Source organism: Salmo salar, chromosome 24 (assembly GCF_965601325.2).
Source record: "Salmo salar chromosome 24, fSalSal1, whole genome shotgun sequence".
Classification (NCBI taxonomy): Eukaryota; Metazoa; Chordata; class Actinopteri; order Salmoniformes; family Salmonidae; genus Salmo; species Salmo salar.
The window spans coordinates 1,628,558-1,654,077 of record NC_138314.1 but is presented as its reverse complement, the minus strand read 5'-3'; the positions used below and the strand labels follow the sequence as shown (position 1 = coordinate 1,654,077).

At 40.5% G+C, this 25,520-nt stretch overlaps 1 protein-coding gene across 5 annotated transcripts in view; it reads left to right on the top strand.

Moving 5' to 3' along the window:
• Window positions 1-25,520, top strand: part of msh3 (mutS homolog 3 (E. coli)) — a 161,985-nt gene that overhangs the window by 392 nt on the left and 136,073 nt on the right. For 4 of the 5 annotated variants that reach the window (XM_045707201.2, XM_045707200.2, XM_014170481.3 and 1 more), the window contains exons 2-8: window positions 146-260; window positions 6,830-7,137; window positions 7,592-7,834; window positions 7,977-8,093; window positions 8,391-8,508; window positions 8,681-8,820; window positions 13,157-13,323. In XM_045707201.2, the coding sequence (XP_045563157.1) occupies window positions 146-260; window positions 6,830-7,137; window positions 7,592-7,834; window positions 7,977-8,093; window positions 8,391-8,508; window positions 8,681-8,820; window positions 13,157-13,323 (1,208 nt within the window). The remainder of the gene's footprint in view (window positions 1-145; window positions 261-6,829; window positions 7,138-7,591; window positions 7,835-7,976; window positions 8,094-8,390; window positions 8,509-8,680; window positions 8,821-13,156; window positions 13,324-25,520) is intronic. The other variant, XM_045707205.2, reaches the window with a different exon arrangement.

Genomic DNA, 25,520 nt, shown 5'->3' with positions numbered 1-25,520 from the left:
AGCAATGGCTTTATACTTTGCATGTAACTATTGTTGTTAGCTAACGTCACTTCCTTGCTCTCACACACACCTATATCAATTGTGTTGCACACTATGAATTCAGTTGTATTCTATTTCCCTCTACTGTGTTCTCTGTATTGTGCAGCATAAGCATTCTCCGAATAATAATCGTGGGTCATTATGGAAACGAGCCAAATTGGCCCATAATGGACAGGAAAAGGAGGACATGAACTGTGAGGTCATATCCTGGCGTGTCAATGGTGAGCACCCCTAGCCAAATGCCGTGTTCAAGACAACTCGGAACCCGGAAACGCTGACATTTCTGACTTGGAAACTCGTTGAGAAAGATGAGCACTGAGTTTCCCACTTGAAAAGTATCAAAATCAACCAATAGGAAGCTTCACGCTTTTTTGTTGTTGTTGCATACGTTTATCAGAGGTTGCGATTTTCAGAGTTGTCTTGAAAGCACCATAATACATCAGACTTGATAGCAAGGTCTCAGTCTGAAACAAAGCAATATAATTACTTGGAATGTTTTTATTTTTAAATGTTTTATTTCACCTTTATTTAACCAGGTAGGCCAGTTGAGAACAAGTTCTCATTTACAACTGCAACCTGGCCAAGATAAAGCAAAGCAGTGCGACAAAAACAACACAGCATTACACATGGAATAAACAAACGTACAGTCAATAACACAATAGAAAAAAAAGTATATTTAGCTCCCCGCAGCTACTTGCCCAAGCCTCTCCTTCACCCAAAACCAGATAGCAGATGTCCTGAAAGAGCTGCAAAACCTGGACCCATACAAATCAGCTGGGCTAGACAATCTGGACCCTCTCTTTCTAGTGCAGTGGGCAGCTGGGAGGAGGTGCTCTTATTCTCCATGGACTTTACAGTGTCCCAAAACTTTTTGGAGTTAGAGCTACAGGATGCAAATTTCTGTTTGAAAAAGCTAGCCTTTGCTTTCCTGACTGACTGTGTGTATTGGTTCCTGACTTCCCTGAAAAGTTGCATATCGCGGGGACTATTCGATGCTAGTGCAGTCTGCCACGGGAAGTTTTTGTGCTGGTTGAGGGCAGTCAGGTCTGGAGTGAACCAAGGGATATATCTGTTCTTAGTTCAAATTTTTTTGAAAGGGGCATGCTTATTTGAGGTGGTGAGGAAAATACTTTTAAAGAATGATCAGGCATCCTCTACTGACAGGATGAGGTCAATATCCTTCCATGATACCTGGGCCAGGTCGATTAGAAAGTAGAGGTCGACCGATTATGATTTTTCAATACCGATTTATTGGCGGACCAAAAAGCCGATACCGATTAATCGGCCGACTATTATTATGATTTTTATAATATGTATGTATGTGTGTATGTATGTGTGTATGTATGTGTGTATGTGTGTATGTATGTATGTATGTATATGTATATATATATATATATATATATATATATATATATATATATATATATATATACTGCTCAAAAAAATAAAGGGAACACTTAAACAACACATCCTAGATCTGAATGAAATAAATAATCTTATTAAATACTTTTTTCTTTACATAGTTGAATGTGCTGACAACAAAACCACACAAAAATAATCAATGGAAATCCAATTTATCAACCCATGGAGGTCTGGATTTGGAGTCACACTCAAAATTAAAGTGGAAAACCACACTACAGGCTGATCCAACTTTGATGTAATGTCCTTAAAACAAGTCAAAATGAGGCTCAGTAGTGTGTGTGGCCTCCACGTGCCTGTATGACCTCCCTACAACGCCTGGGCATGCTCCTGATGAGGTGGCGGATGGTCTCCTGAGGGATCTCCTCCCAGACCTGGACTAAAGCATCCGCCAACTCCTGGACAGTCTGTGGTGCAACGTGGCGTTGGTGGATGGAGTGAGACATGATGTCCCAGATGTGCTCAATTGGATTCAGGTCTGGGGAACGGGCAGGCCAGTCCATGGCATCAATGCCTTCCTCTTGCAGGAACTGCTGACACACTCCAGCACATGAGGTCTAGCATTGTCTTGCATTAGGAGGAACCCAGGGCCAACCGCACCAGCATATGGTCTCACAAGGGGTCTGAGGATCTCATCTCGGTACCTAATGGCAGTCAGGCTACCTCTGGCGAGCACATGGAGGGCTGTGCGGCCCCCCAAAGAAATGCCACCCCACACCATGACTGACCCACCGCCAAACCAGTCATGCTGGAGGATGTTGCAGGCAGCAGAACGTTCTCCACGGCGTCTCCAGACTCTGTCACGTCTGTCACGTGCTCAGTGTGAACCTGCTTTCATCTGTGAAGACCACAGGGCGCCAGTGGCAAATTTGCCAATCTTGGTGTTCTCTGGCAAATGCCAAACGTCCTGCACGGTGTTGGGCTGTAAGCACAACCCCCACCTGTGGACGTTGGGCCCTCATACCACCCTCATGGAGTCTGTTTCTGACCGTTTGAGCAGACACATGCACATTTGTGGCCTGCTGGAGGTCATTTTGCAGGGCTCTGACAGTGCTTCTCCTGCTCCTCCTTGCACAAAGGCGGAGGTAGCGGTCCTGCTGCTGGGTTGTTGTCCTCCTACGGCCTCCTCCACGTCTCCTGATGTACTGGCCTGTCTCCTGGTAGCGCCTCCATGCTCTGGACACTACACTGACAGACACAGCAAACCTTCTTGCCACAGCTCGCATTGATATGCCATCCTGGATGAGCTGCACTACCTGAGCCACTTGTGTGGGTTGTAGACTCCGTCTCATGCTACCACTAGAGTGAAAGCACCGCCAGCATTCAAAAGTGACCAAAACATCAGCCAGGAAGCATAGGAACTGAGAAGTGGTCTGTGGTCCCCACCTGCAGAACCACTCCTTTATTGGGGGTGTCTTGCTAATTGCCTAGAATTTCCACCTGTTGTCTATTCCATTTGCACAACTGCATGTGAAATGTATTGTCAATCAGTGTTGCTTCCTAAGTGGACAGTTTGATTTCACAGAAGTGTGATTGACTTGGAGTTACATTGTGTTGTTTAAGTGTTTCCTTTATTTTTTTGAGCACTATATATATATATATATATACACACACACACACACACACACAGCTCTGAAGTGACAACGATACTGAAGAGTCTGCTTAGGAGACAAATACTCTCAACTGTTTGAATAATAAAAATAGAGTTTAAGTTGCCTGTGATGAATGCTGAAAACAAAAACTGTCATTTCTATATGCAGGAAATCCTATTTTAATAATGGGCATGGTAAGAATTGACTACCAAAGTGCGAGTCATAATTCCCATGACACCTTCTAGCAAAATCTGAAAAGCGGTTCCTTCATTTATTCCATAGGATATTTTTAGATTAATTTAAAATAAGGTCTGTGTTTGGTTTAGGCTTAGACCACCTTGCCAATTTTATAACTGTGTAGATATCCATAGGATATAACTCTGATCAATATAAGCGAAGATAAAAAAATTTGTAGAGTGGATTTATGAAAATATGTTGACAAACGTTACGTAGTGAGATTTACACGGGTATCAAAACGTCGAGGCAGTTTAAGCACAAAACACAGACCTTATTTGAAGTAGATCAAGACGTTCTCTATGGAAGACATGAACGGTAAAATAACGAAGGAACCCCTTTCAAGTTCAGCCGCAAGTTATTACAGGAATTATGACGCGTCGACTATTTCTCTCTAAACCATATACCTTTGACTATTACGAGCCTGCTGCTGCCTACCACCGCTCAGTCAGACTGCTCTATCAAATATCAAATCATAGACTTAACTATAATATAATAAACCTTAGTTTCCGGATTTGACCATATAATGACCTATCATCTCGAAAACATTATTCTTTCAGTGACATACGGAACCGTTCCGTTTTTCATCTAACGGGTGGCATCCATAAGTCTAAATATTCCTGTTATGCACAACCTACAGTGTTATTTCATAGTTCCGTAAAATTCTGGCAAATTAGTTCGCAACGAGACAGATTCTGTATACCCTGATTCTGCGTGCGACGAACGCAAGAGAACTGACACAATTTCACCTGGTTAATATTGCCTGCTAACCTGGATTTCTTTTAGCTAAATATGCAGGTTTAAAAATATATACTTCTGTGTATTGATTTTAAGAAAGGCATTTATGGTTAGGTACAGTCGTGCAACGATTGTGCATTTTTTTCCCGCAAATGCACTTTTGTTAAATCATCCCCGTTTGGCGAAGTCGGCTGTCATTGTTAGGAAGAAATAGTCTTCACAGTTCGCAACAAGCCAGGCGGCCCAAACTGCTGCATATACCCTGACTCTGTTTGCAAGTGAAGTGACACATTTTCCCTAGTTAAAAGAAATTCATGTTAGCAGGCAATATTAACTAAATATGCAGGTTTAAAAATATATACTTGTGTATTGATTTTAAGAAAGACATTGATGTTTATGGTTAGGTACACGTCGGAGCAAAGACAGTCCTTTTTCGGGAATGCGCACCACATCGATTATATGCAAAGCAGGACAGGTTAGATAAACTAGTAATATCATCAACCATGTGTAGTTAACTAGTGATTATGATTGATTGATTGTTTTTTTTATAAGATAAGTTTAATGCTAGCTAGCAACTTACCTTGGCAACGTAAAGCAGGTGGTTAGAGCGTTGGGCTAGTTAACGTAAGGTTGCATCCCCAAGCTGACAAGGTAAAAATCTGTCGTTCTGCCCCTGAACCCACCGTTCCTAGGCCGTCATTGAAAATAAGAATGTGTTCTTTGACTGACTTGCCTAGTTAAATAAAGGTTTAAAAAAACCAAAAAAAAAAACATATATTTTTTAAATCGGCAAATTGGTGGCCAAAAATACCGATTGTTATGAAAACTTGAAATCGGCCCTAATTAATCGGCCATTCCGATTAATCGGTCGACCTCTATTAGAAAGGCCTGCTCACAAAGTGTTTTAGGGAGCGTTTGACAGTGATGAGTGGTGGTCGCTTGACCGCAGACCCATAGCGGATGCAGGCAATGAGGCAGTGATCGCTGAGATCCTGATTGAAAACAGTAGAGGTGTATTTGGAGGGCAAGTTGGTCAGGATAATATCTATGAGGGTGCCCATGTTTACGGATTTAGGGTTGTACCTGGTGGGTTCCTTGATAATTTGTGTGAGATTGAGGGCATCTATTTTAGATTGTAGGAATGCCGGGGTGTTAAGCATATCCCAGTTTAGGTCACTTAACAGAACAAACTCTGAAGATAGATGGGGGGCAATCAATTCACATATGAATCCAGGGCACTGCTGGGAGCTGAGGGTGGTCTATAACAGGCGGCAACAGTGAGACATATTTCTGGAGAGATACATTTTTTAAATTAGATGCTCGAACTGTTTAGGCATAGACCTGGAAAGTATGACAGAACTTTACTGCAGGCTATCTCTGCAGTAGATTGCAACTCCTCCCCCGTCGGCAGTTCTATCTTGATGGAAAATGTTGGGGATGGAAATCTCAGAATTTTTGGTGGCCTTCCTAAGCCAGGATTCAGACACAGCAAGGACATCAGGAATGGCGGAGTGTGCTAAAGCAGTGAGTAAAACAAACTTAGGGAGGAGGCTTCTGATGTTAACATGCATGAAACCAAGGCTTTTACCATTACAGAAGTCAACAAATGAGAGCGCCTGGGTTAACCTCCACATCACCCGAGGAACAGAGGAGGAGTAGGATGAGGGTATGGCTAAAGGATATCAAAACTGGTCGTCTAGTGCGTTGGGGACAAAGAATAATAGGAGCAGATTTCTGGGCGTGGTAGGATAATGCAGGGCATAATGTACAGACGGGTATGGTAGGGTGCGGGTACAGTGGAGGTAAACCTAGGCATTGAGTGAAGATAAGAGAGGTTGCATCTCTGGACGCACTAGTTATGCGGTGAGGTCATCGCATGTGTGGGAGGTGGGACAAAAGAGGATCTGAGGCATGTTGAGTGGGACTAGGGGCTCCGCAGTAAAATAAAACAATGATAACTACCCTTAAGAACAGTATACAAGGCATATTAACATTAGAGAGAGACATAAAGCGAGGCATAAAGCAATCACAGGTGTTGATTGGGAGAGCTGGCTAAGACAACAAAGGGTAAGACAACAACAGCTAATCAGCTAAGACAAGGTAGTTGTTTTCTCTGACAACTGCTATAAGCCAGAATGATGAATAAAATGTTATTTGAGCTTACTCTACCGTTTGTCTGGGCGGTTGGTCCTTATGCCTCTGAAAATTTTATACAAAATATCTACAGGAAAGTATTATTAAACCGACTTTTCAAAACACTGGTACTGCCGTTGAGATTTCAATCTCCTGGCACATGGGCAAAACCATATAAACACCTACAAGAGCTTGGTAGGTATATGTGCATGTACTTACGTTGTGCACGTGTATCCGTGCATGTACTTGCTTGTGCACATGATTAACGAACAAGCTGTGAGAGCCATGCACAGAAACTCATTTTGAAGTGCGATTTAATAATACTTTCCTGTGGATATTTTATTTCAAATTTCCAACAATATAAGGATGAAACCAGTGGACACTAGGTAGACTAACTTCAAATGAAGTTTATTCAACATTCTGACATGTAAAGGAGCTGTTAACTATTTTGGAAGCTTCAAATTAGAGAGTGGAGGCTTGTCCAGTCCACACTCAGAATTATAGTAGGCACCCCCCTGAAAATGTTAACCCAAATCAGAAAATGATTTACCTTGAAGGAGAGTGTATAAATATGTACTTTGAAATAATTCAATTTGCCTGCAATCCACACTTTGGGTTTGTTTACACAGCCACTACCAGTTTTCATTTCAACTCTTATCCCTTTCTCCTATCAGAAATCAGGGTCCCCTCCTCTCGAGGGGCAGGCATCCTCTCCTCTTCCACCCTGGAGAGACTGAAGGGCTTCGTCTGCCCTAGTGAGCCCCAAGGCAGAGGCCCTCCTGGGCCCCGGAATGCGGGTGGCGGGCCTGGGGATGTAGGTGGTAGGCCTGGTGACGTAGGCGGTGGGTGTGCTCATGGAGGTAATGGGCCTGGGGATGTAGGAGGTAGGGAGGCTGTGGCCCACGGAGAAATGACTGGTGATCAAGAGAGACAGAAAAGTGAAGAGGAGTGGCGGAGTCCAGAGCCATCAACCAAAAAACAGGTAAGTGATCATCATCACCTTTCTCTTTGATTTTCTTCTAATTAATTGTATTCTGTGAGTTTGAAACTGTATGTTAAAGTTGCTCTATGTAGAAATCGCTCCGGCATTAACTATTTGCTAAAATTCTAATAGTTTGCTTAATTTAAGTTTGTGACAAAAGAAGCAAGTATAGTGTAAAGAATCATTGTACCATCTACACTGCTGTGAAATGTGTTCTCCATAACCAAAAATATTGTATTTTCAGCTGTTTGAAGCTGCTGTACAAAACTGAAAGTAAACTTAAGAACAGGAAGCATAGCAATAGTACACATATAACAGATCTAACGCTTCTTACTTGCTTTCAATGAGAATGACACATCTATAACACACATTTCTATGTGAATTTGGTCATGTCACCCAAAAAGTTACATATTGCAGCTTTGAATGGAAACTTTATTGTTGTGATCCTTCCCAGGCCCTCAGCCTCATTCAGTTTGCCAAGCCAGGAGAAGGAAGAAGAATAAGAAGGGGGGGTGTAATGAAGACTCCTCCAGGAGTAGGGGGTGAAGTCTCTGTGACCAGTGCCCCCTGTAGGATCTCTAAGAGTGGGTACACTCCTCTAGAGCAGCAGTACCTGCAGATTAAAGAGCAACATAACGACGCTCTATTGGCTGTGGAGTGTGGATACAAGTACAGGTTCTTTGGAGAGGACGCAGAGGTGAGAGGCGTGTGCGTAGAGCGGCGAAGAAGCTGAACATCTTCTGTCACCTGGACTATAACTTCCTGAAGTGTGTTAATCAATGTGTGTATGTAGATAGCAGCAAGGGAGCTAAACATCTGTCACTGGTTTGTGTGTGTAGAAAGCAGCGAAGCAGCTGAACATCTTCTGTCACCTGGACCATAACTTCATGACGTGTAGCATTCCCACACACCGCTTGTTCGTTCACGTACGACGCCTTGTCTCCCAGGGCTACAAGGTGTGGAACAGGGCAGATTCAAGATTCTCCAGTCAGGCCCATTACTGTTGCAACTCATTATTGAAGTCAAAGGGCAGACAGAGTATTTTAAGTAATGTAATGTTTTAGGCATACAACTGTTAAATGTCACCATAGCCTTTGTTTATGTGTGATGTTATTGTCTGCCACAGATTAACAGTCAAATGCTATTAATCTCAGACATTCATTTAGGAAGAAAAATAATTATTTGTCAGTGATGACAGATGTTAGTGTTTCTGATTTACGTTTGATTGACTGTGATTGGTTCTCTCACCTCAGGTGGGCGTGGTGAAGCAGACAGAGACGTCGGCCATTAAGGCCTCCGGAGCCAATAAGAACACTTTGTTCACCCGCCAACTCAGCGCACTCTACACAAAGTCTACACTGGTGGGGGAGGGTATCCTTACATATGCTGGTGTGTGTGTTGTGTTATTTACCATATCCATACAGGTGATGTATGGACCAGGCATAAGAGTAGTCAATTGCTCACAGCTGCAGTAGTGTCCTCCTGTGTGTGATGTCTTCATTCCACTATAGTGTGCTTATTAACCCTTGACCCTGGGTATCAGACGTCAACCCAGTGCATAGTCTGGTTGATGTGGAGGAGGGAGAGTGTGATGATGTGGTGACAGATCCTCCAGAGAGCTACCTGCTCTGTCTCAGTGAGACCTGGGATAAACACAGAAAACAACTAATCATTGGGCTGGTGGTGAGTACACACTCAATTGTACGCACACGGGCTCAAAGTGGGGTAATTCAGACCTGAGTTATGTGCACGTAAATGGAACTTCATTCCCCATTTTACACACTTTTCTCTCTAAGCGTATTCTTTACGCATGTGGAAACCATGAATAAAGTCGAGCGACCCTGCCGGTTCCAAGTGGAAAAAGCATTTACTTAATTTTTTTACGATAGAAATAACAGCATACTCCATGCACTGTAATTTATACATTGATAAGAGCTAGGTAAATGAGTAATCAGTTTGGATAAGGGGATTGTGTATGTGTATAGGCCAAATAACAATTGTTTTAGATATATTTTACCTTATCACTGGATATTCATGTGAAACCAGTCATGGTAGGAAATGGAAAAACATATCAACATGTATTCTTTATGCTTGAAGATGGCGCCGGAAAGGATGGCTGCCGTTTCATGTGCTCTTAACCAACCGTGCTATTTTATTAGTTTCTTTGCATTTTCTCTAACTTTTCTTTTGTACATAATGTTGCTGCTACCGTCTCTTATGAATGAAAATAGCTTCCGGAAATCAGAACAGCTATTACTCACCTTGAACTGAACGAAGTATTTCTCTTTAATGAGTCGGAACGAGAGGGATTTACTCCAGACACCCGAACAGGCCCTCATCCTGTCATTTGCAGGAGAAAGAAACAGAAAAGATAACAGGGAAAGAGATTGGAGTGCCTTGTGAGGATCCGCCGAAAAGTGGCTAATCTGCCCTTGCCATCCGTACTACTGGCCAACGTACAATCGCTGGAAAATAAATTGGACAAGCTAAAAACATGTATATCCTACCAACTGGACATCAATAACTGTAATATCATATGTTTCACCGAGTCGTGGCTGAACGACGACATGATTAACATACTGCTGGCAGGTTACACACTGCATCGGCAGGATAGAACAGCAGCCTCTGGTAAAACAAGGGGTGGCGGTCTATGTACACTACCGTTCAAAAGTTTGGGGTCACTTAGAAATGTCCTTGTTTTTTTTTAAGAAAAGCATAATTTTTTTTGGTCCATTTAAAATAACATCAAATTGATCAGAAATACAGTGTAAACATTGTTAATGTTGTAAATGACTATTGTAGCTGGAATTTATTCTTATTTTTTATGGAATATCTACAAAGGCGTACAGAGGCCCATTATCAGAAACCATCATTCCTGTGTTCCAATGGCACGTTGTGTTAGCTAATCCAAGTTTAACATTTTAAAAGGCTAATTGATCATTAGAAAACCCTTTTGCAATTATGTTAGCACAGCTGAAAACTGAGCAAGTGGACAAGTACATTAGAGTGTCTAGTTGGAGAAACAGATGCCTCAACTGGCAGCTTCATTAAATAGTACCTGCAAAACACCAGTCTCAACGTCAACAGTGAAGAGGTGACTCCGGGATGCTGGCCTTCTAGGCAGTTCCTCTGTCCATTGTCTGTTCTTTTGCCCATCTTAATTTATTTTTATTGGCCAGTCTGAGATATGGCTTTTTTTTTGTTTGTTTTTTATTTTGCAACTCCGCCTAGAAGGCCAGCTTCCCGGAGTTGCCTCTTCACTGTTGACGTTGAGACTGGTGTTTTGCAGGTCCTATTTAATGAAGCTGCCAGTCAACTTGTTTTCTCATGGCTCACTCTTGTCCCTCTGCTCAGACATATGGTGAGCTATATGTTTGGAACCTCAAATCACAGTTTCGAATCGCAATACGTATCGTGAGGTCCATGTGAATTCCCAGCCCTAGTTTTCTTCAATTTGTAGGCTATAAGTTAAATATTATTAGCCACTATCGGTAGCGACCATAAGTAATAAATATTTAATAATTTAGTGTTTGTTCCCTTTCCTTACATTCATAGAATTCCATTCCTCTTTGTTTGACTTAGCCTAACTTTATTTGTTTCTTCAGTAAATGCTGTCCTGTCCTTGTTATTGAGGGTCAAGTAATAGTGGATACTATTTTATGAAGGCCAATTACAAATTTATAGTAAAAATAAATCACGACATGTACAGTAAGCTTATTAAATCATTATGGAGCTCAAACCATTACTTTGAACTTGACGCATGGCGCAAGACTTGGCACTTGTCATCGCACAGTTTCATGATCAGTGCGGGCAATTAGGGTATATTTTATCATACTATTCTCCATATTACACTGCGTGCACAATTATTAGGCAAATTGTATTCCTCGGGATTAATTTTATTGTTGAACAAACACAATGCTCTCAGTCAATCCAAAATGTTATTGAACCTCAAACCTGAATGTTTAACAAAGGAAAAGTGAGTTTTGTCTTTCTCAGGGAAATATATAAGTGTGCAGAATTATTAGGCAACTAAATTACAAAAATAATTTCTCTCAACTCACTTGTTTATTCTCAATTTTTAGAGTAAGTGTAACAGATAAGTAACACAAAATGACAATTATATAACATTTTTGGCCTTTCAAAAATATTCAGTGACCAATATAGCCACCCTTATTTTCAATAACTGCCTTCCATCCATGGAGTCTGTCAGTTTCTTTATCTGTTCATGATCACTTTTCGCTGAAGCAGCAAACACAGCCTCCCAAATGCTGTTCAAAAAGGTGTATTGTTTTCCATCACTGTAAATCTCACGTTTGAGAAGGGCCCACAAGTTCTCAATAGGATTTAAGTCCGGTGAGGAAGGGGGCCAGGTCATTATTCAGGCATCTTTGAGGCCCTTGCTTTCTAGCCAAGCAGTGGAGTACTTGGATGAATGTGATGGAGCATTGTCCTGCATAAAGATCATGGCCTTCTGGAATGCTGAGGACTTCTTCCTGTACCACTGTTTGACGAAAGAATCTTCCAGAAACTGGCAGTAGATTTGGGAGCTGAGTTTCAGTCCATCTTCAACCCGAAAAGGTCCAACTACCTCATCCTCAATGATAGCAGCCCATACCAGTACACCTCCTTCACCTTGCTGGCACCTGACTCAAAGTGGTGCCCTGTGTCCATTACTGATCCAGCCACGGGCCCATCCATTTGGTCCATCAAGAGTCACATTCATTTCATTTGTCCATAAAACCTTTGAAAAATCTGTCTTCAGGTATTTCTTTGCCCAATCTTGACGCTTCAACTTGTGAATCTTATTCAGTGGTGGTCTTGTTTCAGTCTTCTTGACCTTGGCCATGTCTCTGAGCACTTGACACCTTGTACTTCTGAACACTCCAGGTGGGTTTCAGTTCTGGAATACGGTGGGACTGGAGGATAATGGGTTCCTGGTAGTTTGACATTTAATTATTCTCAAGTCTTCTGCAGTTAATTTGCGCCTTTTCTTCCCCATGTGTTTTTTGCGCCCCAGTTGACTATTCGCAACAAAACGTTTGAATGTCCGGTGGTCACACCTCAATAGTTTAGCTATTTAAAGAGTGTCGCATCCGTCTGAAAGGCATTTTTACATTTTTGGCTTTTCAGTGTCAGTTAAATTTATTTTTTTGCCCATTTTACCTGAGGTAATGAGGCTGCCTAATAATTATGTACACCTTGATATAAGGTGTTATTCACTTTCGCCACACCCTCCCTCATTACACAAATACATATCACCTGAAAATGATTAAATCCAATAAGCATTCAAGTTTATATGGTTTGGAGTTTGAAAATATGAATAGAAATAATGATAAGATCAGAATACTCACTTGCCTAAAAATTGCGCACGCAGTGTATGATATTGTATATTACTTCCAATTTTACCATTGATGAACTGAATATTGAAGCTTTCAGAATTAATCAAACCACCTTTTTCATTTCTGCGTAAAGGCTCTATTTTTTTTCTTCGATTTTTTTTTTTTTATTCCATTCCGTTTACCTTTCTTTCCTCTGTCTGTGTAGTTGTTCCTGAGGGTCGCTATCAATAGTGGATAATATTAAGCTAAAGTAGTGCAATAATTTGGTACCTGCAGCCTATTTGAATCATTATTTAACTCAGACCAAACTTAGCAGTTTAAACCTGGAGCCTGGTGCACGGTTCACAATGACTGGACTGTTGTCATTACAGTTCCATGATTAGTGAGGATTAGGGTAGATTTATAGGACTATTATTCAACTCCTATTGTGCACTTTTCTCACCTTCCAATATTTTATGGATTGAACCAGTATTTTTTTTTTTTTATTGATCAATATATTTCGTATCTAAAGGCTTTGAAAACCATTTTTCATTATCCATAAATACTTTCCTAACCCTAAATATTCTGATCTTGTAGATAATTGAATCTACCAATTGGTGCTGAAATGTAGACAAATATATATATTAACCCGTTCTCTCAATGTGTGTGTGTGTGTGTGTGTGTGTGTGTGTGTGTGTTAGGCGGTGCAGCCCAGTACAGGTGACGTGCTGTTGGATTGTTTTGTGGACGGCTCAACGCGTTGTGAGCTGGAGGGGCGAGTCTTAAAGGTCAAACCTGTAGAGATCCTGGTGCCCTCTGACCTCTCAGACTCCTCCCACAGACTGCTGCAGAGCATCGTCACTGCCAGGTAACCTCTAACCCTGACGTCTCATTCTCCTCAGACTGCTGAAGAGCACTAAAGCTTTTGTTTGCTACAAAAGAAAAGGTGATGCATCTCCCAAAAAGACTGGGACATCAACAACAGCCTAGTTTCTGGCTGGTTTGGAAAATAGACATGAATACATTTGACCTCTTACACAGCCTGATTCTGCTCTGACCTCTGCATATATTAAAGTATTTTCATTTTATAGCATGCAGTGAGAGGGAGGGAGGGAGATTCAGAATAGTGATGGGGCTGGGATTCAAACCCACGTGGGGGTTGTGCATGTGTACTACAGGTGGTGTTGTTTCCCGCTAGACCAGCCTTTGGCACAACCTTTGCAGTTGTGCCATCTCTGACTGGGTGGCAGTGCTAGGTGCTGAACACTAGGGGGAAGTAAACGTCTGTGTGTGAGAGTGAGAGAGAGATATACACACACTGTGCGCTCCTATGATCTACCCTTTTACCCCAAAGTTAATTTAAAGTCATTGTTTTGGTAAGCATGAGTTTCCACTACATTTATTACACCAGTCAATTCCTTTTTAAATTCATGAGGGGATGTGAACAAGGAAACATTGTTGTACGTTCTCTAAGTGACTGTGAACACTGAGGAGAAGGTAATGTCAGGTTCTCATCTCCACTAGTCATAAAGCATGGCTGCCCAACCCTGTTCTTGGGTTTCGCTCCAACCCTAATCTAGCACACCTGATTCTGATAATTAGCTGGTTCATAAGCAAATCGGTTTACTTACAACTGGGGTTGGAGTGAAAACTTACCGGGGGTAGCACTCCAGGGACAAGATTGGGCAGCCCTGGTCTAAAGATTTACTCCTCACTGCTGATGGTCTCTGAGTGATGTCATTTATGAGTGAGTGGCTGCAGGATGCAGGGATGTCTTCTGCACTCTTAACTTTCCTTCTCTCCCATCCCTTTCCCTTTCTATTCACACTCTTCTGACCAACTTCCCACCTGCTGTCATTTCTGTCCCTTTCTCCCTCATCTTTCAATCATTTTTCATTCTAACTCATTTATTTCCTTTTTCTTTGTTCTCATTTTATGACGTCTCTTTCTTTCACAGCTTTCTCTCTTATTCCTTTCTGCCATGTCTGTGTGAATCTCTTAACCTCATCTCCTCTGCCCTCTCTTCTGTTGAAGAGTGTGTGTGTGTCAAAAAGGAGATGATCTCACATTCTCCTGACCTTGTGAATTTCATGTGCATTGTGTAAAAGTTGTTTTATATGGTTAGCCTGGTGTTTTATTTTTTATTTAATTTTTATTTAACTAGGCAAGTCAGTTAAGAACAAATTCTTATTTACAATGACCGCCTACCCCGGCCAAACCCAACCTGGACGATTCTGGGCCAATTGTGCGCCGCCCTATGGGACTCCCAATCACGGCTGGTTGCTTGGAATCGAACCATGGTCTGTAGTGACACCTCTAGCACTGAAATGCAGTGCCTTAGACCGCTGCGCCACTCGGGAGCCCTATATTGTGGGTATATCATCTTCTGTATGATGACATGTGTTTTAGCATCTCCGGGTGCTACTAACGTTAACTTGACTTGTCTTTGGTGGTGGGCTAGCCAGAGAGGCCCCTTTAGTAACAGTCTCTGTGTGGTTGTCACATGGCTGTCAAGTGACCAGTTAATGAGATCCTGGGAGGGTTCCAATGTAGGTGCTGTGTCAAGTCTTTCACGCTGCTAAAATGTAAGACCCTTAACATTTTCACGGTAACGTTCACATGCGTAGGGTTGCAAAATTCCACCCGTGATTTCTGGAAAACTTTCCCCAATTCCCAGGCTAAAGGAATTTTGCAACCATACACATGCACACACTGATGTCAGTGTTGGACTTGTGAGGTTTTCTAGAAATCACAGGTGGAATTTGGGGAATTTTGCAACCCTACCCATGTGAATGTTATGGTGAAAATAAGTATTCAACCCCTTTGTTATGGCAAGCCTAAATACGTTCAGGAGAACATTTTTGCTTAACATTTTACAATTGTAGAATAGTGAAAATTCACTTTGTCTAAGGATGACAGAGAATTAGTGTAGGGGTCTATGATCCTACTCTGATATACCATCCTACTCCATTATCATGTGAATGCTATAAGGTCCATAATCATATCCAGTGGGTATACCAAGGTTGCGAGCCTTGCGTCACCACTTGGAATCAAATGTATTTATATAGCCCTTCTTACATCAGCTGATATATCAAAGTGTTGTACAGAAACCCAGCCTAAAACCCCAAACAGCAAGCAATGCAGCTGTAGAAGCATGGTGTAGAAGCACGGTGGCTAGGAAAAACTCCCTAGAAAGGCAAAAACCTAGAGAGGAACCAGAAATGCTATAAGATGCACGTGTCTAGGTTTACCGTTATGCAATTATTAAGAGGCTAACACGGAACCCAAACCGGCTGCGCCATCGTGCATGAATGTATTTTGTCCCCCCACTCCCAACGCGATCACGACACGCAGGTTAAAATATCAAAACAAACTCTGAACCAATTATATTAATTTGGGAACAGGTCGAAAAGCATTAAACATTTATGGACATTTAGCTAGCTAGCTTGCACTTGTTAGCTAATTTGTCCTATTTAGCTAGCTTGCTGTCCTGGGATATAAACATGGAGTTGTTATTTTACCTGAAATGCACAAGGTCCTCTACTCCACCAATTAATCCACACATAAAACGGTCAATCGAATCGTTTCTAGTCATCTCTCATCGTTCCATGCTTTTTCTTCTCTTGACTTTATATTGCGATTGGCAACTTTCATAAATTAGGTGCATTACCGCCACTGACCTCGTTCGTCTTCAGTCCCCCACGTGGGTATAACCAATGAGGAGATGGCACGTGGGTACCTGCTTCTATAAACCAATGAGGAGATGGGAGAGGCAGGACTTGCAGCGCAATCTGTGTCAGAAATAGATCTGACTTCTATTTTAGCCCTTGGCAACACAGACGCTCGTTGGCGCACGCGAGCAGTGTGGGTGTAGTAATTGAATAATATAGATTTCTAACAAGGAGCTAATATCTTGCAATCAATGGCCGAGCATTAAATTATTGAGTTACAGATGCACAGTTGGAGACCAAGCATAATTGCTATGTATGTTGTGAATAACATTTACCATTAGACATTTCACCAAATAATAATTCAAGAAATATTACTCAAATGTGAGAACTACATTTAAAAGTGATCAGATTTTATTACAGTTCCGCAATAAGAATACAATTAGCAAATGGTACATACCAGAAATCTTCACGATAAAAATACAAAATATTCTATGTCTTAACAGTATAGAAAATTCACCGCTATGATATACAAACGTAGATCGGTTTACCAATGACTCCATGATCAGTGTTTAAACCATGACCAACATCTGCTCTTTAATTATTTGTTCTTCTTACTTAAATTTTATTAAATTTTTTAGGTATTTTCTTAACTGCATTGTTGGTTAAGGGCTTGTAAGTAAGCATTTCACTGTAAGGTCTACACCTGTTGTATTCGGCGCATGTGACAAATAAAATTAGATTTTGATTTAAACCCAGTTTTTATTCTTCCAAGAGCACTAAATCCCAGTATATCCCATCGTCTAATTAACTTCACTTTGCATGTCCCAAAACATTCAAACAAAAAGCATGAAAGCACACGCATTCTTGGATCTACTCATCAAAAACCTTATCTAAATTATATTGCCGCATTCCTGTGTCGCTTGTCTTTGAACTGTCCGACGAACAGAATAACAGTTTCTTTGTAACAATAAATCCATAGAACTTACAGTACAATGAACCATATCAAAATTCATAGCTCTTCATGAACTCTTGAAACAATCCAAACATGACAATTTAATTCACACTAACATAAATTTTGTTGATTTCAAGTTTCGTCAGTACTTACCACTCCTGGTGAGTGACCCCAGGCCACGGCGAAGGTGTGACTCTCTCCTATGAGATATAAATATACAGACATCCGTCTGGATAATGCCATATTGAATCAATATAGATGTAGATGGGTAAAAATAAGAAAAATAGACAATGAATATCCCTTTGAGCATGGTGACATTATTAATTACACTTTGGATGGTGTGTCAATACACCCAGTCACTACAAAGATACAGGCATCCTTCCTAACTCCGATTCCGGAAAGGAAGGAAACCGATCTGGGATTTCACCATGAGGCCAACTGTGACTTTATAACAGTTAGAGTTGAATAGGAGAAAACGGAAGATGGATCAACAACATTGTAGTTACTCCACAATACTAACCTAAATGACAGTGAGAAGAAGGAAGCCTGTACAGAATACAAAAATTCCAAACCTTGCATCCTGTTTGAAGTAGTACTTTAGTGTCTTATTGCAAAAACATTTTGACCTGAATACAAAGTGTTCTGTTTGGGGCAAAAAAAACTCTTAGTGATGGCTGCATCATGTTTTGGGTATGCTTGTCATTGCTAAGGACTTGGATGTTTTTTAGAATAGAAAGAAAAGGAATAGAGCTAAGCACAGGCAAATTCCTAGAGGAAGACCTGATTGTCTGCTATCCAACAGACACTGGGAGACAAATTCACCTTTCAGCAAGACAATAACCTGAAACATAAGGTCAAGTATACACTGGAGTTGTTTACCAAGACGATATTCAATGTTCCTGAGTGGCCTAGTTTCAGTTTTGACTCAAATCGGCTTGAAAATCTATGGCAAGACTTGAAAATGGCTGTCAACGATAGCAATAGTAAACAACGAACTTATAGGGCTTAAAAAAATTATAATTACACTACCGTTCAAAAGTTTGGGGTCACTTAGAAATGTCCTAGTTTTTTTATGAAAAGTGAATTTTTTTGTACGTTAAAATAAAAATCAAATTGATCAGAAATAGTGTAGACATTGTTAATGTTGTAAATGACTATTTCCAGCTTTTAATTAAAAAAAAAGGAATATCTACATGGGCGTAGAGGCCCATTAGCAGCAATCATATCTTGTGTTCCAATGGCATGTTGTGTTAGCTAATCCAAGTTTATCATTTTAAAAGGCTAACTGATCACTAGAAAACCCTTTTGCAATTATGTTAGCACAGCTGGAAACTGTCTATAGCTGGTATTTTATAACCATCTCTAGCTAGAATGGAAGTCAGCTGGAGGCATTTTGTGTTTGTGTCTGTGTTTTCAACAATTGAATCCTACAGACTAATATATGGTTGGTTCAATTGGTTGTCTGTGTTTGTGCAGTGTGTTGCTGTTAAAGAGAATCCTCCAACTCTCTCTCTCTCTCGAGCGCTTTGGTTGTCTTGGAAACAGCAAGAGATGACAAAGCCACAGAGTCCTTGAAATCACAGGAGAGAGAGACTTTCATAGGAATAAATACTTGTCAGGCACAAGCAAAAAATGGGTACTGTATGATGTTGACAGACATTGAAGATTCAGTAAAACAAATAATAGTTTTTTTCCCCCCACAAAATTAAAATCACAGTGCAGTTATCACAAAAAATATTATTTTCTATGTTATTGGCTAACTAAACGGTAGCCTATAAAGGCCTGGGGAAAGTTGTGTAATTTTAGTTAAACCAGAAAGGAAAAGGCGAGCTTTAGGCTACTTTGAATTTGCCAAAACAAGACATTGCGAAATACAGATTACTAAGACATTCCTTCTGCCTGCCCCTTCCTCTCTCTCCCTCGCGCTGGCTCGCCTGCCCTTCGCTACTGATGCGAGTGGGTGTTCAGTCTTTGGCCTGTTGTGTGTAGAATATCCTAGCCTATTCATTGATAATGGGCTCTGCTCTACTGAAATTGTGAGACATTGTAAGCCAAGAAATTGCCAGATACAGCATTTTATTGCGAAATGCAGCTTTTGATTATCGATAGATAGGCCTAGTGCACAATTCTGACTCTGTCTGTCTGGTGGCCGACCTGCCTATACTGTTTACATTTACATTTAAGTCATTTAGCAGACGCTCTTATCCAGAGCGACTTACAAATTGGTGCATTCACCTTATAATATCCAGTGGAACAACCACTTTACAATAGTGCATCTAAATCTTTTAAGGGGGGGTTAGAAGGATTACTTTATCTGTTTCCCTCCCCTCTTTCCCAGTCCCTCGCTAGCTCGCTATGAAAGATGCAGGTGTTTGTGTTCTCGGAAGTACTAGTCTCCTCCGTTCCAAAAATACTGAATCTTCCATTGGCTCTGTTTGCGTAGACTGTGTTAGACCCCTTAAGAGTCTATATTATTGAGAAATTAAGGCCTATATAGGGCTGCTATGGTGACCGTATTACCGCCACACCGGTGGTCACAAGTCATGACGACAGTCAAATCTACGTGACCGTTTAGTCACGGTAATTAGGCTTCTCCAAGCTCTGATGCTACTGATGGTCATTAGTAGCGTACCACACTTGCTAACTGCCTGCTACTCTATTGTCCCTCTAATCATTCTGACATCAATGCAAATGTTTTCGAAAATCTAATCAAACACCTCATGAGTGCCCATGAGCTCATGTTGCATAACATTTCTGTAGGCTATGCAATTGCTTGAGAAACACAGAATATTGATGGGCTCTATTAAGAGAGGGTCCCATCAGCTTTCTATAGGCTGGGCCTACTAAATTGTATTTATCAACTTTCCTAATATTAAGCACATTGCTTCACTTTAACACAGGAACATAGCCTACCTGGCTGGCATGAAAATGAACCATGGGAAAAGCGTCCTCCATTTGTTATTTAAGTGCATAGATGACATGTAGTTTTTTTCCCATGCCCCTGTTCTGAGACAGGTGCATGATAATGGTCCATTCTAAATCAAAACTAATTTCACACATATGATTTAGTATATGTAAAGACAGTCAATTAAGAATAGGCTATTGCCACACATCAGACTATCACATGAATGATGTATTATACTGAATGATGCCAGCTTGTGCATTAAGGCAAGAAACAGCGCATACCTTTTTTTTGCGACTTTTTGTAATCATAGTCGCACACCTCATGTATCCTAGCCCATAGGCCTATATGTTTTGATAAGGTTTGTATCACAACTAAAGTGGACAAATAACTTCTTAAAATTAAGCACATTAATCTGCTTTATAACCGGTATAGAGCCTAACTGGCATACATACTGGAGTGTGTTTCAAGTTTGGGGATGATAAACTAACTATTAGGCTATCAGCATTTTAAGCTAGACGATCAGCCTCATTGCTTTGAATTTTTTTTTGATGCGAGTGGTTGTATTAATTTGGGATCTATCTCATCCCACAACTGTCCCAGAGTTTGGCTTATTTATTTATTGCACAGAAGGACAAGTTGACCAATAGAATAGGTCAAATTCTGTACTATGGGGATAGTAGATTGACATAGGCTAGTGCTTTTGCTGTTTGTTATGCCTACACATATTGTTGGCTTACGAAAGTAGGCTAAATGTTCTAACATCTTCAATATACGCAGTGGAATTCGATAATAGGGACGTGCGCAGTTGCGTCCTCTGTGTCTGTCTTCATTCACTTGTAGCCTACTTCTTTCCTGAAATGCCTGTGCGGGCATTGGCTACATCTGAGACAGCCATGTGAGTGAGAGTTTCATCGGAGCACGACAGCCGGGACAAGGGAATTATAATTAGCCTATTATATTTGGCCCAACGGCCACTTTGACCGCAAAAGGCATGGATTTTTTTAGGGAGCATTACGGCCACACAAGGGGGATGCTGCCGGGAAATTCAAGGACTGGTGAGAATATTATCAAGTGCTTGTCAAATTGTGAATGAGAGACTGATTAAGTGTGTGCAGCTTGCAACTTGTGTCCCATCATGCAGCCTTAGAATGTATAAAAAATCTAAACATATAGCCCAACATTTGTATTACAACTATAGTTGCATAAATAACTCTAAATTAAGCAAATAGGACCAGTTTCTTTGTTAACTGCTCAACACAGAATAGCTTCATGTGTGCATTTCCTTTTAAAATAGTTTGGAGAAAATATCCTTTCTATTTTATTATTATTATTATTATACCTTTATTTCAACAAGGAACACAGACTGAGACCAAGGTCTCTTTTACAGCTGGGCCCTGCGTATACATGTTTACACATACAGTTTAGGTACAATGATATAAGAAACTAAACTAGACAAACAATCATAGATAACACAAAAAAATACAGCAGCAAATTACATTTACACACAAGTTATTCCCCTAACAGCACAAAAACTTGCATTACCTGAAACAGTTACAAGCAATACAAAAATCCTCCAATACATTTTTTAAATGGGCAAGGGGGACAAGAGGCTCAAGTTTAAGTTTAGTCTGCAGGCAATTCCATAAGCAAGGAGCGTAACAGGAAAAGGCAGCCATACCCAACTCTGTGGAAATCGCATGGGCCTCAAGTGTAATCCATGCTTGAGACCTGGTTTTAGGAATTCTAATATTGATGAGTGATGATAAATAAGAAGGTAGTTTATTCAGAAGTGCTTTATAGACAAACACGAGAGCATGTTGTTCTCGTCTCACAGACAGCGAAGTCCAACCTACATTTTGATATAAAACACAGTGGTGAGTTCTGTAGCTAGCACCCGTAATAATAAACCTAAGTGCGCAATGATAAGTAGCATCCAGCGATTTAAGTGTGGATGCCGTAGCATGCATGTAAATAATATCCCCATAATCTATAACAGACATAAAAGTAGCTTCCACAATTTGTCCTCTATTTGTAGAGGACAAACATGTCCTGTTTCTATAGAGGAAGCCTAGCTTGATTTTTAGCCGTTTACAAGGTTCGTCAATATGCATTTTAAGAGACAATTTATCATCCAACCATATCCCTAAGTATTTATATGGAGAGACCTGATTAATTCGAGAGCCATCTAAGCTCGTAAGTGCAAGTGTATTTTCAACCAACTTTTTGAATCTAAAAATCAGAATGTGTTTTCTTTGCATTTAAAACAAGTTTCAGCTGACCCTTGTAATATCTTCATCTGTCTCCAATAGTGATAATGCTTGGGTAGCCGTTGAAGCGATAGAGTACATGACAGTGTCATCAGCATATAAATTAATTTGACACTTTCTTATCTCATCACCGATATTGTTTATGTAGAGAGTGAACAGTAATGGACCAAGTATAGAACCTTTTGGGACCCCTTTGACCAACTCCAATGACTCCGACTGGATGCCGTCGACTCTAACAGCCTGACTTCTATCCTTTAGATAGTCATGAAACCAACAACAGGCATCCAATCCCAGTCCTATTGACGACAGCTTACCCAAATGTATCACATGGTCTACAGTGTCAAAAGCTTTAGACAAATCTATGAACAAGGCGGCACAGTACTTACTTTTTTATTAAGCTATGTTCAATTGTATTCTTCATACTATAAAATCATTTTAAAAATAATGCCACGGAATTCTAAACAACTCTTGGCCTCTAAATGAACGAGTGTAGCCCGGAATTCTAGCCATATCAGGGGCTAACATAAGGACAACGCAGAGTATGCTTTTTTGTTCTTCTGAAATAGACTACATTGTTCATATGTTTCTTTAGACCTGTCCAAAATAAATAATGGATTTATTGTTATGGTGTAGGCTATATTAAATGGATTTATTAGACATTTTAAAATGTAGATGTTCCAAAGGTCTGCATCATTGGCTTGTAGGTGTGTGGAAACCAGGAGATGCTAAATGTTTTTATGCTAATTAACGGTCAATTACCGTGAGACGGGCAGTTATTTGCTTGACAATCACCGGCTGACACAATTTCATGACCGCCACAGCCCTAGGCATATATACATTTCTCAAAAAGTGTCCACCCCAAAAATGTGGAATAAGCAGGCTTTGATTTCTTGTCAAACAGGTAGAAAAGGGGCTCTTAGAAAACATCTACCAGAAAAAGTATTAAAAGATTTTAAAGTACATCAACACAAATGTTTTGATGTACAACACTTATAACAAATATCAACACTTACAGTGCCTTTAGCCAGAATAAAAAAAATATAAAATTGCAATTTTGTTGTCACTGGCCTATACAGCCCAAGTGTCAAAGTGGAATTATGTTTTTTGATGTTTTTGCAAATTAATAAAAAATGAAAAGCTTAAATGGCTTGAATCAATACATATTCAACCCCTTTTATGACAAGTCTAAATTAGGTCAGGAGTAAAAAATTTGCTTAATAAGTCACATAATCAATTGCATGGACTCACTCTGTGTGCAGTAATAGTGTTTGACATGATTTTTGAATGACTACCTAATTTTTGTACCCCACACACACTTATCTGTAAGGTCCCTCAGTCGAGCAGTGGATTTCAAACACAGATTCAACCACAAAGACCAGGGAGGTTTTCCAATGCCTTGCAAAGAAGGGCACCTACTGGTCGATGGGTAAAATAAAAAAAGCTGACAATGAATATCCCTTTGAGCATGGTGAAGTTAGTAATTACACTTTGGGTGGTGTATCAATACACCCAGTCACTACAAAGATACAGCCGTCCTTCCTAACTCAGTTGCCGGAGAGGAAGGAAACAACTCTGGGATTTCACCTTCAGGCCAATGGTGACTTTAAAACAGTTAGAGAGTTTAACTTCTTTGGGATAGGGGGCAGTATTTTCACGGCCGGATAAAAAACGTACCCGAATTAAACTGGTTACTACTCCTGCCCAGAAACGAGAATATGCATATAATTAGTAGATTTGGATAGAAAACACTCTAAAGTTTCTAAAACTGTTTGAATGGTGTCTGTGAGTATAACAGAACTCATATGGCAGGCCAAAACCTGAGAAGATTCCATACAGGAAGTGCCCTGTCTGACAATTTGTTGTCCTTCTGTTGCATCTCTATCGAAAATACAGCATCTGTGCTGTAACGTGACATTTTCTAAGGCTTCCATTGGCTCTCTAAAGCCGCCAGAAAGTGGAATGGGGTGTCTGCTGTCTCTGGGCAAAGAACAGCAGCAGAATTTTTAAGTGGTCAGCCTGGGGACAGTGAGACTGAGATGCGCATTCACGAGACTACTCCATTTTTTTCTTTCAGCCTTTGAATGAATACAATGTTGCCCGGTTGGAATATTATTGCTATTTTACAAGAGAAATAGCATAAAAATGTATTTTGAACAGCGTTTGACATGCTTCTAAGTACGGTAATGGAATATTTTGACATTTTTGGTCACGAAATGCGCTCGCGCGTCACCCTTCGGATTGTGACCTGAACGCACGAACAAAACGGAGGTATTTGGATATAACTATGGATTATTTGGAACCAAAACAACATTTGTTGTTGAAGTGGAAGTCCTGGGAGTGCATTCTGACGAAGAACAGCAAAGGTAATCCAATTTTTCTAATAGTAATTCTGAGTTTAGTGAGCCCCAAACTTGGTGGGTGTCAAAATAGCTAGCCCGTGATGGCTGGGCTATGTACTTAGAATATTGCAAAATGTGCTTTCACCAAAAAGCTATTTTAAAATCTGACACCGCGATTGCAAGGAGTTCTGTAGCTATAATTCTTAAAATAATTGTTATGTATTTTGTCAACGTTTGTCATGAGTAATTTAGTAAATTCACCGGAAGTTTTCGGTGGGTATGCTAGTTCTGAACATCACATGCTAATGTAAAAAGCTGGTTTTTGATATAAATATGAACTTGATTGAACAAAACATGCATGTATTGTATAACATAATGTCCTAGGAGTGTCATCTGATGAAGATCATCAAAGGTTAGTGCTGCATTTAGCTGTGGTTTGGGTTTATGTGACATATATGCTTGCTTGGAAAATGGCTGTGTTATAATTTTTGTCTGTGTACTCTCCTAACATAATCTAATGTTTTGCTTTCGCTGTAAAGCCTTTTTGAAATCGAACAATGTGGTTAGATTAACGAGAGTTATCTTTAAAATGGTGTAAACAGCCAATGGCGCCGTGCGATGCCATTGGCTGTTGGCTAGGGGTTCCGCAGGCGGAACGGGGTTCCGCTAGCGGAACGTCTGTCCTCAGCAGGTTAATGGCTGTGAAAGGAGAAAACTGAGGATGGATCAATAACATTGTAGTTACTCCACAATACTAACCTAATTGACAGAGTGAAAAGAAGGAAGCCTGTACAGAATAAAAATATTCCAAAACATGCATCCTCTTTGCAGTATTACTTTAGTGCCTTATTGCAAAAAATGTGGCGAAGCAATTCACTTTTTGTCCTGAATACAAAGTGTTATGTTTAGGGCAAATCCAATACAACACATT